Source organism: Macadamia integrifolia, unplaced genomic scaffold, assembly GCF_013358625.1.
Source record: "Macadamia integrifolia cultivar HAES 741 unplaced genomic scaffold, SCU_Mint_v3 scaffold1131, whole genome shotgun sequence".
NCBI classification, from domain to species: Eukaryota; Viridiplantae; Streptophyta; class Magnoliopsida; order Proteales; family Proteaceae; genus Macadamia; species Macadamia integrifolia.
This window is the reverse complement of record NW_024868096.1, coordinates 137,193-154,139: the sequence shown is the minus strand read 5'-3', so window position 1 is coordinate 154,139 and position 16,947 is coordinate 137,193. Positions and strand designations below refer to the sequence as shown.

General features: G+C 36.2%; 1 protein-coding gene across 1 annotated transcript; it reads right to left on the bottom strand.

Moving 5' to 3' along the window:
* Positions 1 to 9,964: 9,964 nt before the first annotated feature.
* Positions 9,965 to 15,590, bottom strand: LOC122062868 (coatomer subunit zeta-1-like). Its single transcript, XM_042626536.1, has 6 exons — positions 15,434 to 15,590; positions 14,431 to 14,590; positions 11,540 to 11,687; positions 11,346 to 11,423; positions 10,505 to 10,589; positions 9,965 to 10,316 (listed from the first exon to the last, which is right to left on the bottom strand). Exons 1-6 carry the CDS (start codon positions 15,455 to 15,457, stop codon positions 10,257 to 10,259), a joined length of 555 nt encoding a protein of 184 aa, XP_042482470.1. The 5' UTR covers positions 15,458 to 15,590; the 3' UTR covers positions 9,965 to 10,256.
* Between the last annotated feature and the right edge of the window lie 1,357 nt (positions 15,591 to 16,947).

Here is a 16,947-nt window from a genome sequence, read left to right as displayed (position 1 = left end):
GAGGTCCCACATTGTCTTACGTGGCCACTCCACAATGAACCCTTTAGAGCCGTTTGTTTAGAGGGGAGTCTGTGGGATTGTATGACACATGGGTCCCAAATGTTGGTGGGAGTGAAAGGTAAGAATAGAAACGCTATAGAAAAGTATTACTTTCCCACCCATGGTTGTTTGATTGGCTGGGGAAAGTTGAACTTTACCATCCCATGTATGTTTGGATATCAGAATTTCTTATTGATAGAAAAATTGTTAAACTACAATACAATTACAAGAACACTATTATCAAATAACTTGGTTACAATAAAATGTGGGATCCACCAATATTAATTAATAAATTAAATTTAAATAATAAAAATTTATTCTAAAGAGGCAATTGTGGTAATCCCTCTCATAAAGCTGGCTTCAACACAAACAATCTGATACATTGAATTTAATGATTGCATCTGCAATCCATCAACAAATACCAATCATATAGGAGAGATCTCTTTACTCAATTCAAATACTAAGTCTAAAACCAATCTAAAAATTATTTAAAATGAGAAAGAGAAACCACTTCAATAAAAGTGAATTTAGTTCCTTCTGGGCAACTCTTGATCCACTGCCCCCTTTCCTTATTTATTTGGTTAATCTTCATTCATATTTTCAAGCTGAAAAGGGTGGCAGCAGTAACTCTTAACCTTGAAAATTGCTCATGCTCCGAAGTTACCTACAACAGACTCGACAACATTAGCATAGACAGTAAAAAATTACCATATAGAAGAGCATTGAATGCATATAATATGTTAGGAGAACAAGCCAAAAACTTTACATTCATTAGTTCAAGGAAATACACTACCAGTGACACAAGTTTATGATATCTGATAGGATACATTGAATGATTAAAATAATATGGTGTAGACAAACAAGGATGAATTTATGACAGGATAATAACAAATTAACAATTTTGTAACACGATGCAAAGGAATTGGTTCTTGATCTTCTAATGAAATATTTTTTTTCATAATTTCTCTGTTTTAGTGATTGCATACCACTAATTTGTGAAGAATGACCCATTTTCCTGTTTTCTTTTGGATCAGAAAAAATATAAAAATAAATTATTATATGGATTGGTTGTCATCCTAACTATACTTTCAATAAGTTGGAATAACATAGGCAAATGCTTCTCTTTATAGCATGCACTTGGACCAAAAGAAAGAGGGAGCTAAATAAAAAGGTAGAGAACACATACTTATAGATGGCTATAAGATAAAAATGAAAAGAATAAAAGGAATCAGGTGTTGATAGGAATGGAACTTCCATTTGCATACTACTGGAATCAAAAGAGAAGAATCGATCGAGATGAAAAGAGGGTTTTGTAAGGGGGGGAAAAAAAATAAAGAGAAAAACTTCTTACCTCTACCAGGGGAGAAAAAAACTGAGCACCATCCAACGTTTGTAGCCTTCCTACCTCTTGCATCCTATCAAAAAAATAAAAAAATAGAGTTGGTTCTGTGGAAGAAGGTTTTGTAAAGAAAAACTCTAGGCATGAGGAAAACTTCTTACCTCTGCCAGGAGAGTAAAAATTGAGAATCATCCCATTGTTGTAGCTTGTTTACCCTTGCTTCCTACCAAAGAGAAAAAAAAAGCTAGAGATGAATCTGGAAGAGGATTTTGTGAGGAAAAAAACCCTTTGAAAGAGAAATGCATCTAACCTCTGCTAGGAGAAATAAAACAGAGCAATATCCCATGGAGCTTAGCATTCTTACCTTAGTTTGCAGAAGAAAAATGGAGAGGCTTAGGCAGAACCCGTTGCCGTTGGAGACGATTGTTGATCTCATATTTCCCTTGTCTTTCCCAGAAGAGTCCCACCGATTTGGTGGGACTTTAAAACCAAGGGGTGGGAGAAACAAGTAACCGACAGGATTTCCTGCCACACTAACAATTATCCTATGCTTTTGCCACCCCTTTCATCCAAACAGTCATATTTACTCATTTTTGTGGGAAAAGTGTCAGAAATCCCACCCCATTGCTCCCACCCCATCAACTCTCCACTAAACAAACGGACCCTTAAGGTTTTAACTGCACCCCTAATTATCGCCAGGAGTCTGAATGAAATTTTTTGAAACGAAAAATTTGTTTCAGGGGATAGGGGGGGAGATATATAATCATAATAGCTCATGGGACATGGGAGGAGGAGGGATGTGAGGGAACCTGCCCATCTCGTGTAGGGAATGCTCAAACACAGTTTTTTATTTTAGGGAATAATGAAAAGACGTTTCTACCAAGGGTTGTATCAGTTTTGGACCTTTTACTGATGAGAAAAGAGACAAACACAAAACAAGACAGAGAAATTAAGAAAGAAAGTAACAAAAAATCCTCACTGGTAACTCTCCAGCACCCAGTGCATGAGGGCTAACGGGAAGGCACGCATAAGCACAAATAAAAGTGTAACTTTCCTTTTCATGAGGGGCAGGTCGGTTATTTATGTTGGTGTACAATGTCTTGTCTTTTGTCACAGTTTAATCTAGGGAGTACTGGTGCAGCGCTTCAACAGGCAGGATGGCGGTCTTGCTAGCCGGTTAGTGGGCCATGGGGGTTGCAAGGGGGGAAAGAGGTCTCCCTGCATAGCAGGAGGTGTAGGGGATGCAGCCGCCCGCTCAAATTTTTTTATTTGAGTGCAATCGTGTACTTTCTGAATTGGGGTATATATTTGTAGCGATGATTTCTTTCTCTGTAATGCAAGCAATACTAAGAGGTGTGAGGGACGAGTGTTGTAACCCTATTCTCCATTGAAAGTGAAGTAGGATCTCATATCATCGAGAACGTAGGCAATCTTGCTGGACCTCGTAAATCTATGTGCATTGCTTGTTCTTATTTTTCCATTATCTTCTGCATCGTTTTAGGGTTGCGTTTCTTCAATTTAGCCTCCATGTATTTGGGCATAGGGGCCACACTTCCCTATAAAAATCATTCTCCTTTTTATATAGGATGGTCATGGATCAACTTTTCTTGCTCTATCGATAGAAGCATTCTAGCAAGGAGCAGGTCGGTCATTTAGCCCCCATATTTCTGGGTGTAGAAGCCACACTCCTCCACAGAAACCATTGTCCCTTAACAATATTATTATTTTGGGTAAGAGATGAGATTGTTGCTTGATTGAGTGGCATGCACTAATGCAGAGGTCAATTAAAATGTGCATAATGAATGGAATTTTTTATTTCACAGGGTGAGAATGTTATTTTGCATGCTCTTGGCGTAGGAACCACGGGAGCAAACAATATATATTTTTTAATTATTTTTATTTTATTTTATTTTATAATTCTTTTTTATCTTCCAAATACTATACTAAGGGGGTTGAAATCGTCTGCAATTCCGATCTAGTACAATTCCGTGCAATACCACCTTCAGGTGGTAACACGTGTATTGATACCAATACAATGGTCCAGATCTGGTATAACTAATAAAACATTAAATCAGTGAAGAGGCATTTAAATCAGATCTGGATCATTGCATTGGTATCAATACACGTGTCACCCCCTAAAGATGGTATTTTACGGAATTATACGAGATCGGAATTGCAGACGATTTTTTTCTATATCAAGGGCTAAAAATAATTTTTCATAATAGGGTGATTTACATCAACGTCCCGGCTCCTCACGTGTTTGCCTAAATTACTTCCTCCCCTTCAAAATTCGTTTATTACATTTAGACCCAAAACACTAACGCCAGGAGGATCTTTTGAGAATCAGTCATTAACTAGATATAATTTTAGTGGAAATCCCAGTTTTCCCTTGTTGGTTTCAACATACCAGTAGGTTTCTTTCGAAGGGTTCTCTAGAGGCGAAGAATTCTTGGTCAAGCAATTGTATCTCCAAAGTTCAAGCGACCTATCTTCAGCGAAGTCTTCTCAACGAATCTTCTCAGTTCTCAGGTGATGGTTTCTTTCGAAGGGTTCTCTACAGGTGAAGTCTTCTCAGGCAACCTAAAACTCCAAACCCCTCTTGAAAAAATCCCTCTGTTTTCCCCCAAATTGGTTTCTTCTCAGGCGACGGTTGACGGCATTGTTTTGATTGTTTTTATTTTTAAAAGGCAAGGATAATTTTATTGCTAAAATTGAGAGTTATGAAACATCCCGCCTATTTGCTGTAATTCCATGGAGTGAGCATTTGTCAGCACCCTCCATTCACCAATAATGAAACCACTACAACCGGAACTATACAGTCGTTTCAACTGCCAGGGAAGGAAAAATTGGGCTCTGTATGAACACAAAACACCTTAACAACCACATCAATTGATGAACCACCTTGACAACATTCTCCCACTTGGGCGGTGGCTTAATAACCGAATGCTTACGGATGTCATCGGTGACCAACACGGTGAGTACACAGTCGTCATTGTTTTCAGTGACAAGAGAAGACCACCTGGCAGGAGAAGCGACAAGAGAGGTTTCAGCATTGTCGGGGTGCTTTGCAGCTATCTGACCCCGACCACCACATCCTTTGCCTATGGCGGGAGGATCGGAATCGACGACTTCGACATTGCTGACGGAGCACCAAGTCTTCAGATTTCATTTGCTTTGGTCATCAATTACACACCAATTTGGGATATAATAGGTATTTAAAAATGTTAGGGGCAATTTTGTCTTTTAAAATTCAAAACTAACACTAGCCTCACGATTTTAGTTTTTTTGGTTTAAATATAATAAATGAATTTTGAGGGAGGAGAACATAATATAGGCAAATGCGAAAGAAGGTTGATGTAAATCACCCTTCATAATAATTTGAAGTGAAGCATTCATGGTGGGCTACGTGGTGTCTACTCCAAACTCAAGGGAGAAATGACTTGCGTGCCTTCATGAAATGTGAAAATTTCACTCCTGTTGATGCCCCCACATTGGTGCAGGCCACACAATCATCCCCCATTGCTCATCCAAATTCGTTATCAGGAAAACAATCGACGGGCACATTGTATTAGCATCTCATACATCAATCCAGCGGGTGAGGGAGAGTGTATAATTTCTCTTTTATTATATTATCGTGACCCATCTATTACCAGGTATGTATCACTATTCCATTGAAATCCAATACTATTTGTCACACCATTTATTTTTTAATAGTTAGGAATGATCTCTATGCATTCTAACGTGTCTCCCGCCAATAAGAATTTAAAAACTAGAGTTTTTCAGCTGGTAGTGTCAAAGTGGTCATATCCTGTTCGATGACCACGTTTTTTTTTTTTTTAATAACTCTTTCCCATGTATTTTGGGGGAAAAATAAGAGAAACATCCATTTCATTCCAGCTTGTATGGACCAATCGACGCGTTTGGGGAAAAGAAGGACAAAAAGTGAATTTGACACTACTGTCAAATGTACGCCACCATGACTTTAGGCTATGTTTGGTAACCAAGAGAAGAAAAAAATAAAAAGAATCTAGAAAAGAAAAGAAATGAAATGATGAGAAAATAAAAAGAGTATGTATGTTTGACAATCAAGAGAAGAGAAGAGAAGAAAAGAAAAGAAAAAAATTCAAAAAATTTTGAATTTTATTAAGAAGAGAGAGATAGACACATAAAAAATCATTGTGTAATCATTCATTTTTTGTCTTATTATGTTTTTATATTTTCTCATGTTTTCTTGTGTTTTTTGAAATTTTTTTTTTTGGAGTAAAAAAAAAAAAAATCACAATTCTCAAGAGGAATTTTGAATTTCAAAAGCTGAATCTTCTCTTGGGTGAAAACATACCAAGTGCAAAGAAAAATTCTTAACCCAAGAAAAAAATACAAAAAATGTATTTTTTTCTGTGTTTGGTACCCCAGAGAGGAAAATAAAAGAAAAGAAAAAAATTCAAAAAAAATTTTTTGGTGGAAAAAATTCAAAAATTTTTAATTTTAAGAGAGAGATAGACACATAGAAAATCATTGTATAATCATTCATTTTTTATCTTATTATGTTTTTACATTTTCTCATGTTTTCTTGTGTTTTTGGCAAAAAAAAATTTTGGAGAACAAAAGAAAATTTCACAATTCCCAAAAGGGATTTTGAATTTGAAAAGGAAAATCTCTGAAAACATACCAAGTGTAAAGAGAAATTCTTAACTCAAGAAAAAAGTACGAAAAAATTCTTAATCCAAAAAAATGTACAAAAAAATTCTTAACCCTCCTTAGGTGGCATTCTCAGCTTGTACCCAATTTTGTTCATGGTCTTGATCATAATGGGAAGCTCAAAGAATTACTCAAAATATTGACTTGGGAAAATCATTTGGCTAATAATTATTTATTCAATTTATTGAATATTCTACTGGCTATGGCCCAAGAAGATATTTATTTTTGGAATACCTTAGATAAAGTTCATATCCTTGGTATTTGACGCAAGCATGTATGAAAGAAAACTATGTCTGATCTGAATCATCCGAAGTTGATCCATTTTTGTACCCAAAAGACCTTAATCGGGCTCAAACAAGTCCAACCCCCAACCCCATGTTTTTTTGACAATTAATGTAAAGGATGAGGAGATCATGGCTCCAAGGTTTGAGAATCCTGTATCTGGAATGGAATAGGCTAAGGCTGATATCGATTCGAAATCAAGAATCAAGATCAGACAAATATACAACTGTTTTTAATTTAAAATTTGTTTTTTAGATTTTTTTACCCCTTGTCTGTAATGACTCACTGATATGATATCGACCAAAAATCAAGATCGATAAAGATAAATTCAATTCCTCAAGCCACACACGGCTTCCTGAGCATATATTTTAATTTTGATGACTGGTTTCCTAAATTTGTACTTTCTTTTTTTCAATAAGACCTAAATTTGTACTTGACTCCCAAGAATATGGGTCTTGTTCTCCTGGCTTTAGTCACAATACACATCATATGATTTAAAAACTTTATTTTTTTAATGCAAAAGGGATAGGGTTTAAACACCGTAGATTTGGATCAAAGAGCTTGTTGTAACTTCATAATGGATTAGAGAAGAAAGAATTTGTGAAATGATTATATCTTTTTCTAATTTTTGTTAAAAGAACATACGATTTCAGTCTTGCCCTAGATTCTTCATAGACATTAGATAAGATTTCATTTCTCTCTATATTCAAATTACAGAGGGTATATGATTTCATTTCTACTTGAGATTCTTGAAAGACACAGTGATAACAATCGACTGACGAAGAAATTTCTTTTGCTATTGATTAACTTTAAGCTTATTGCAACTTCAGAATCAATTAGAATAGAAAGAATTGGATAATCATGATATCTTTCTCTAACTTTAGCACAAGTAAAACAATATAATAAATGATAACATATTGTTTATAATCGATTAATTTTTCAGAATTTTCCTATTAATTCATAATTACTACTCTTAATTTCAAATTGTTCCTCTACAGATGAATAAAGAAGAAGCTGTCTTTTTCAGTCCTGATGATTCATCTCCGTCATCTCGAGTAAGAATTTGATAGAATAGATTTCTCAGTTTTTACTAAGACTACTACAACAATCTTCAACGAATCCTATACAAGTCTCAACCAGAGTGTAAGGGCATTATAATTGATAAATAAAGTCTTTAAACAAAGATCAGGCCGAATCTCAAATGGTGAAACTTCAAGTGGAACAATGTTAGTGCCCCGCCAATAGTGTCTATGCCTCCACCAATAGTTGCCTTTGCAATGATAAGTAGAAAAAGTCTTTTTATCAGTAGATACAATATGAAAAATATCAATATTGATATAATCAGGTGTGGATTGGCCTAAGTCCACCAGAAACAATCAAAGAAATCCTTGGTTATCATTTCTCAATTTCTTAAATCAATAAAAACGCCACTTGTCTTTCCAATCCCAACCATCCCCATAAAACTTCTACTAGCTTGAATTTGTAACTTTATGCTTCTCGGTTTAAAAATCCACTTCTTGTTAGAAAAAAAAAAAAACACCTCTTAGCATCTAAGAAAAGACACCTTTGGAAGCAATGTCTTAAAAATTAATGCATGCCCAGGTCATGACAAACTACCCAACTACTTGGGAGTATGGATATTGTTTTCAAGGATCATGCCTTATAAACCATTCGAAAATGCTTTCTACATTCTATATCCATTAGCAAAGATAACGGATTTCCATGGAAAAATGATAAGAGAAAAAAAGGGAATATTCGTGAAGTTGCGGTATATCGGTGGTATGTCCAACTTTTTTGCGCTGTGTTCGGATGGTGAGAAAATATAAGAAAAGTGTACAAATTCTATACGGTTTTCTCCTATTTTGCTATTTTCTCAGCATTTGATTACCACTCTGCGGTAGAAGATTCTCCTTTCAAAATTTTAAACTTTGCATAAAAATGCTCTATTTTCTATATATCTTTGCCTTACAATTGCCAAAATGAACTCATGTTTCTATCAGATCTGATTCCTTCCTATTTAATGTCCCAATATGTTCTTGTTGTTTCTACCTTCCCAATTCATTTATCACAATCAATTTTTTTGAGTGTTACTTGTTAAGTATGCAATGTCAATGGGAAACATCCAGTCACAATCTCTTTTGGCATAATTAAGAGGACAGGAAGGCCATTACACATGGGTAGGATTTGAGTGTTACTTGTTAAGTATGCAATGTCAATAGGAAACATCCAGTCACAATCTCCTTTGGCATAATTAAGAGGACAGGAAGGCCATTACACATGGGTAGGATTTGAGTGTTACTTGTTAAGTATGCAATGTCAATAGGAAACATCCAGTCACAATCTCCTTTGGCATAATTAAGAGGACAGGAAGGCCATTACACATGGGTAGGAGATAGAGAGACAGACATGGAGGGATGGAGCATATGATATGCTCTCGAACGGGAAGCATTATCCCATAAAAAATGGCAAAAGGTTTTACTGCGCTGCACATAATAGTAGTGAATTATATCCCCTATGCTCAATTAGTTTTGCCATGTGGGAGGTCAAAATACTAATTTTGGACAATGGATATTTAGGAAATTTATAGATTGTCACATTGAAATTTGAGAATAGAGTAAATTACACTGAACTCCCCTGGAGATTCTGATATTATCATGGCACCCCCAAATGAGAAAAGTATTGTATGACTTAAGAAATTGATGAAAAATAGCTAGGGTTTAACAACTAGATTCTTGCTTATGGGAGAGGGAGAGAAACCTTCCCTCCTCTAATAACACCAGGGTTCTGGATTGTAGTCTTCATCTTCAACGCTGGAGAGGGTACTGGAAGGCTGAGAATGGATGGAGTTCATGATGCAACCTTCAGAAATGCTTCTTTGATGGCTTTAGGAGAGAAAGTGCAATCATCCAGGCCTATAGGTAAAATTATCTTCAAAACCCCTACAACCTAGTGAGGGAGATATGGAGACATCATATATACGTGTGTGTGTGTGTGTGTGTGTGTGTGTGTGTGTGTGTGTGTGTGTGAGAGAGAGAGAGAGAGAGAGAGAGAGAGAGAGAGAGAGAGAGAGAGAGTCACGGTCATTATTTCGCAAACCAAGTTTTGGCAAAAAATTAAAATGTCGAATGAATTAAAAGATCATTCTTTAATGGGATTAATTCTTGGAGGCATTCTAAGATTTAAGAACGAGAATGTATACCAAATTAATGTTTTTAACATTCTAGAACGTTTTCTAGACCTTGATTGAATACCAAATGAGTCTAAGGAAAACATCTTACTCAAAGGAAGAAAAAAAAAAAAAAAAAAAAAATATCCAGTAACTTACATCCTACACAATGACTAAAAGAGAAGATGGTGGACATAGGAAAAAAAATTGGCATCTTGAAATATTTTTCAAGTGAGATAAAGTAGATATTAGATGGTCACATGGCATCAAATGGAACTGATGAGATGTAAATGGAAGAAGTTATGCTGCTGAAATTTCATATGAAATTAATCGAAATTCAAAAAATAGAAAATTCTGAAATAAACAAAAGAATTACCTGATCTAATTAATGAAGCCTAATGGGATTAGACATGGCATGTAAAAATATGACATCAAGCATGTCACTCAACCCTTGCATCTAGTATTGCATATCTTAAAATTTTTTACCATTAATCTCAGATAGTATAGCAATTGATCATATGCTAATGCACTTCGTACCCAAATCAATGACATGTTATAGCATATTATAACAGGGTACATGCAACCTAAAATGCGTTTGTTTTCTGTATAAGACAGCAAAAATGGATCCCTTAATAAGAATGAAGAAAACCAAATCACCCTGCCCTTCCCAAAAGAAATCTTATAAGGCAAAAGGAAAATAAACCCCTTCTTTGTCACGCATAGTTGCATATGTCACTTCAGAAGGGACCTCGTCAAATGTTCACGAGCCGTGGCTAGAGCTTGAGTTATGGTCTGCAATAACAGGACATAGATGTTTATTGAAACTTGTTAGAAACCAAAATGACGCATCAGGATATTCATACTAACATTTTTCCCCTTCTTGATTGATAACCATCATCATAATGTCTTTTGCTCTTTTTTGCAGTAGGGGGGGGGGGGTAGAAAAGCAAGCTAGTAAGAGAGAGAGAGAGCCAAATTACCTGCTCTGACAAGGGTGCACCAGCATCCATGCTATGGGATGCGACCTTTCCTGCGATAACGTTTGCATCGGTTTCAAGAATCATTCTGCAAAAAACAGGGTGGTATCAATTCAGAAAAGTATTTCTCTAGAAAATCCAAATGCAGCACCACGTAGAAAATAAAACTCCTAACTCTAATTACCACTCGCAATGTTTATCACTCCCTTCTTCTCTTTTTTATTCATTTTTTTCCCTAGATATTTATGTCATACGAGTGCTCCTTAACAACACCCCTGGCTGTTCAATTACGGTATGAAGTTAAAATGAAACTTCTAGCTAAACACTACACAAATGTTCCTGAGATTCCGGGATAACCATTCCTCCTCTCTTTTGTTTTGACAGAAGCAACCGGAAAAGCATACAAAGTCTTGTAACTCAATGTTTTGCATAGTTGATGGCCCTAGTTCAAGATCTTTCATCATTAGGCCAGAAGTTTGAGTTTTGACGACAAATGGCCAAGTCATACTAAAAATATGACCTGCACCACACCATAATTGGAAAATGAAATACCCGCCATTAGCATCAATGTCTCTGGCTCTGTTGTCAGGGACTTGAAATCAAGCTGAAAGATTGTATTTCCTTTGAACATTTTCCCTTTAGTCTCTTCACCATTATATGGGAGTCCGGCATTCTAGATAGCTTTGGATGATTTGCTCCATTTGCCCCCAAAGAATGGAGATGCATAATCAGATAGTTCCGCAAAGTAAATCACCTAGCCCACCCACATCCCTCCCCCAGAGGACTGCATATTTGGAGATAAAAGGATTCATTAAGACAACAAAAGCTTAGATATACTGCATACCCTCCATCAACAATCTCATCCAGACATAAAAGAATGAGATCCAAGTTCTCTAGTGCTTCCCTTTTGTCCACATTGCTTCTGTACCAAGGACATGCTGGTGTTAGGTAGCATAATTTCATAAATTAAGAAACTTTAAACTTCCAAATTAAGAAAGAATGATTGATGAGGACGGCATAAAGGATGATTAACAATACCTGAGGAGGAGGGCAACCGCATCAAAGAATCCCTGTAGTACTGTGGCTAAGATGAGCTCGTTTTCATCATCACCTCCAGTGACAAAGAAGTGCAGGTCTTGGACGAACTTGTAGACAATAATGTTATTATCTAACATTGTGATTTCCGCTGTAGATGGTAAAACAGAGACAGATTTCAATACACAAAAGAGAAACTCAAACCATGTTAACAAGCCATATTGACTTGATTGGCATCTGAAAACCAAATAAACAGAGTAGAAAACCAAATATCTAGAAATTGTAGATAGACAGAGACGTCCTAATTCAAAAACTGGAAATTTGCGCAGATTAATATTTTGATAGTGATTTGCAGATAATATCAACTTCAAATGCTGCCAAGTGCATTAAAAACAATAAAGGGTAGAAAGATGCTTATATGCAAAATGTAGATGCAATCAAGACAAGAAATTATGCTAGAATTTTGGGAATGAAAAGATGCCCAGTGTGATTTTTCCAAAGCACGCCGGTAACATTCAGGTCATTTTGGCTACTTTTCTGTTTGGATTGATCCAGAGTTTGAGTCTGAGTTAAGATACAAGTCAAGAGCAAAGAAATGAAGGCAAAACCTCTATCTATGGTGATTAGGCCTTTCTGCAATATGGGAATTCATAAGAACCTCAAAGTCCCTCTCATTGATTAACTGACCAAACCGTGACTCTCTTAATGCTTTTAACCAATGATTAATGCTTAATGGTCTTCAAAATTGTTCTATGGAAGCACTCCACGACTTCAATTAATGCATAACTGACCTGGAATCGTTTTTAAAATAATAAAATGAACAAAAAGAAAAAGGAAGAAAGAATACATTATGCTTCAGCCAATGATTAATGTATAAGCACTGACAGCAATATAGGAAAGCTGATTTTAAAAGATACTTAGTGAATAGACATGAAAATCCTGAAATATTAAGACAAACAAGAATATCTTAGAGTACAAATAGAAATAGAGGAACATATATAGTGTACTTATTTAAATGCATAATTGAACATAGATATAGTTCAAGGATGGAAGACATCAATTATTGCAATTTCCATTAAGAATTATAACGCATTTTGGATCAAAAATGGGTTGGCCATTCAAAATTTCATTTTTTGGGGGGAGAAGGGGGGGGGGATATATCTAATGGAACAAAAGATGCACCCGTTGTGCATCCAGAAGGGCTTTTGGTTGCCAGGCACATTTTGCCACATGGATTAGTTATTTTATATTACAACTGTTGGATAGATGGTGGATGTCCTTGATGGATCACATGTCAAACTTGGTGGCCACCTCAAACCTATGGACCTTCATGTCCCATTGTTTTTCAACATTACTATTCTACAAACAAAAGGTGGTTTTTCAAACAACTTCGAAGCATTCTCCACCATAGTTGTCACATCATCTAGGTGACCCAAGGCATTGTAGGGGGGCCTAGACGCAAGACACCATCACAAGTATGTTATCCACACATGGTGATGTGCAAAAAGATTGAAATTCAACCTATGATTATGATGACATTGATAGGAAGTTGGAGCCCTTTTGGCTACTGTGTGACCATACCCCCCCCCCCCAAAAAAAAAAAAAAAAAAAAAATCTAATTATCATGGTTTATGAATATCTCAGATCATCAATATAACATTATGATGATGGACTTAATTCAACATTTTTCCTAAAGCAGTAATAATTTGAGTGTTTCTTTGAACCAATTACCTTTTTTACTTATGTTCCTCTAAAAATGTGATGTTTAACCATCCACAGATCTTTATCATTAATTAAAGGTCCACTTTAGTAACTCTAATTTTGTAATCCATATATTTTTTTATCATTAGTTAATGGTCCACTATAGTAACTGTAATTTTTAATTAATTTTCACAATTTTTGTAAGTAAATTCTTAAAACTGTATTCTTGATAATATTATTATGAATAAAAGGCAAGTGTTCAGCTGTATGTGGTGCATCTTCTGGATCAATTCCAGTTGTCAAATTTTGGAAGCAGGGAACTGCCAGAAAGTGATATCCTTCTTACAGGAACATTAGTAATTGGATGGGGAATAATAAGTTCAGAAAATATTTCAATGCAGGAAAAAAAAAAATTTTGAAAGTAATAAAACATTATGGTGTTGATTCCTAATCCAGGTAGAATTAGAAGTCTCTCATTCTTCTGACACATCAGAGGAGCTGATTTATATAGGGCCAACTATTGGAGAAAAGTGATGGATCAACTTTGAAATTCTAAGACTTCAGGTTAGAGCAATGTTCAAGTAAGAAAAAAAAAACCGGAACTAAATAACAGAGAAGAACACAATCAATATGTGAAGTAACAATAACACGAATTAAAAAAAAAAAAAAAAAAAAAAAAACACACACACACACGCAAAGGCAAGGAAGTTGGAGCATAGTTGAGTGGAAAGGTTCTCAAGTACAAACCAGTATCTTAAGTACAAAAAAAGGGGGTAACACGGTCGCAAGGCCAATTTCATAAAAGTGGACTGATCTATTAGGTCAAGGCAGAAAAAAACTTGGCATCCCACCCACCCCCCAAAATAAGAGAATCAGTGTAGCTTGGGGACAAGATTGGACTAGCCAATGCCAGTCACTTAGCCCAGGCGCATGGGGAAAGGTTTACACAAAAAAACCTCACTCATTTATCTATGATGTGATCAGCTCAGCACAGTTCAACTGTGTAATTAAGGGGTGGCTCTCACTTTATTTTGTTTCATTTAGTTGAACCAAGACTTATTCATTGAGCTGACTAAAAATACTGATAGCAAATATTATATAGATGTAGAAAAGCATATACATTCAAGATGATATTCCATGAACCATTCAAAACTGAAATGCCTATAGTCAAGGAGAAGGGAGAAATGTGTCACCTTCAGTCCGGGCATTTGTCTTCTGAGTTTTAGTGAACACTGATTTCTCATATCCTAACTTTGCATTTAGCGTGGGCCAGTCATCTGAGTAATACTTGACAGCTACCCGTTTACCTTCTGAATCCAGAAGAAGAATGTTTTTTATTGAAGGGCACGACTCCTACACAAGATTGCAGAAAATTAGGATACGCGAGTTCAAAAAAGTAGTATGAATCATCCATACTAAGAAAGAATGGATTCTTCCTAATGACCTGAAACACTGAACCATCTACAGAATTAGATTAATAGAACATCAGCTCATTACCCATTACTTCCCCTCCACCACCAACCCCCCCCCCCACCACCACCGACACAAAAAGAAAAAAAATATATACTCTGAACCTCTATCAAATGGTACCACAACAAGTGAAAAAGTTTTTTCGAAATATGAAGTTCAGCATCACGGATCTGGTCCTAATTTATCAAATTACCAAATATTCTTCAAATTTATGTGGAAAATAAATGTTTGGAACACTTATCACTTATCACGATATATTGCGTACCCCTTTCTTCGAATACACTCGCACCAAATCTCAAAAATGGTTCTGAGATAGAGTTTATCGATGGGAAATAAGAAAAAATATATACTTTTATAAAGATCTGAACAAAGAACCGAGTAGTATTGCAGAATGCAATGCTTTAATGATCGACATACACACAAACAAATGCAAAGAGTAACAGACCAACCCACTCCCCCACACCCCCCCCCCAAAAAAAAAAAAAAAAAAAAAAAAAAGAAAATCGTCAAAGTGGGATCGATCACAGATCGGAGAATGTAAATATGATCTTCTAAATTAGCAGAACAACAGAAAAGCTCTTGCAGATCGATCGTCTAGATTCCAACGCAAACAAAAAGGATCTGTGCACCTAAAGCAATCGACATTAATATTGGATAGACAGGGGGTGGCGAGAAGCGGAGAATAATAGAAATGGTGTTTAGCGAGATAAGAGAGTTCGTTTTTACCTGGTAAGTACCGAAATTCGCCATTGACGAGGTTCTGAAGCAATAGTTGGATTCGAAGATCTGGATGCCCAGACGGAGGAGTTAGCTGTATCGCTTTTTGCTACCTGTATTATAGGATTAGAACCTTCAAAGTTCCGTTTTGTTTCCATTTGGAGAAAACGTTTATTACCTTCGGAGCCCAATCGGAGGTTTAAAATAATTTGTATCCTTTTTATTTATTTATTTTATATAAAATAAATAAATAAATAATGCAGTTTTTTTTTTATATGAAGATAAATACGGTCATTAACACCTCATTATTTAAATAAATAATTAGATAAAATGTATTTTTAGTCAAATTTGAAATATCACTAGTCCCAACCATATGGTTGTGAGAATGTTGTAATTTGATTTCAAATAATAAAGTTTCAAAAATGCTTTTCAAAATTATTCCCCGTGTTTGTTACGTTTTTTTGTTTTCTATGTTTTTTGCTGACCCAAGCTTTGCCTTTTTTCCAAAGCAAAAGGCCTTGCATTTCTTTTCTTTACTCCCATATGGAAAGTAGAAGATCGAGCTCTGATGAAGAATATCCCTCTCAAGGATGTTGGGATATGTTAGGGGTGGGTTCTGGGTGCATTTGCCTTTGCCCCAATCTCTTGCTCAACATTTTTGGTTTTCTGTTTATCTTCAGTTAATTTAAAGAGAAGTGTTTTTTTGTGAGGGAGTACAGCTCCTTTGTATGCATGAAGATCAATGAACGTACAAGGAAACAACAACAAAGACATTATTTCCCGTTTCATGGAGACTAATTCGGTCATTTTTTCCCCTATGTGTTTAGGTGCAGGGCCACATTCCCCCATATAAACCATTTTTCCCTAATTTTATGTACAATTAAAGGGTGGCATGCCACTTGTGGAAATAATTCGTGTTGTGAGAGAATTTCAATAGTGATTGCCCGCACACAAAGAGTCAATGAACAAGACAGAGAGAAATAGTCGGAGTAACCTTTAATGAGAAACTCTCGGATGCTTAAGTCAAAATTCCAAACAAACACAAAAAGAAAGATTCAAAAATAAAAGATAGGCTTAAGGTGTGAAGAAGTGTTCTGCGTACTAGGGTACTGTTCATCTATTTATAGGTTGTCAGGTTGGGTTCCTCTACTATGCACAGGAGGTGGCAGCGCAGCGAAACATGTATTCGGGTGTTGGGTTCTGTGAAGGCGTTCCTTAGAGTCGGATCCGCACTGCAGCCCTTGTGCCCAGTTGACGAGTCGGATCCGTTAACAACATAGTTGTCTTTATTTGAAACCAACATTATGGAGAGTCCAGAGTTTGTTAGGACATGGGGAGTGATATAGCCAAAATAACCTTTCGGCGGGGGGGTAATGACACGTGTCATTGCTAGGACACGTGTCCCCCACCAGACGAAGGGCCCAAGGAACCACTCACACTCGAGCACGCTCAATCACCGAGGCACGCCCGCAGAATCACGCGGGATCACGTCGTCTGCATGAGGGGAATATTCCCCCCAGAAG

Bases quoted from the DNA above. Each gene is read 5' to 3' on its own strand.
- LOC122062868 (XM_042626536.1), bottom strand. From the start codon at position 15,457: ATGGCGAATTTCGGTACTTACCAG. The intron at 14,591-15,433 runs GTAAAAACGAAC...AATCTTGTGTAG, and splicing joins CGAATTTCGGTACTTACCAG to GAGTCGTGCCCTTCAATAAA. The intron at 11,424-11,539 runs GTATTGTTAATC...TCCTTGGTACAG, and splicing joins GCGGTTGCCCTCCTCCTCAG to AAGCAATGTGGACAAAAGGG.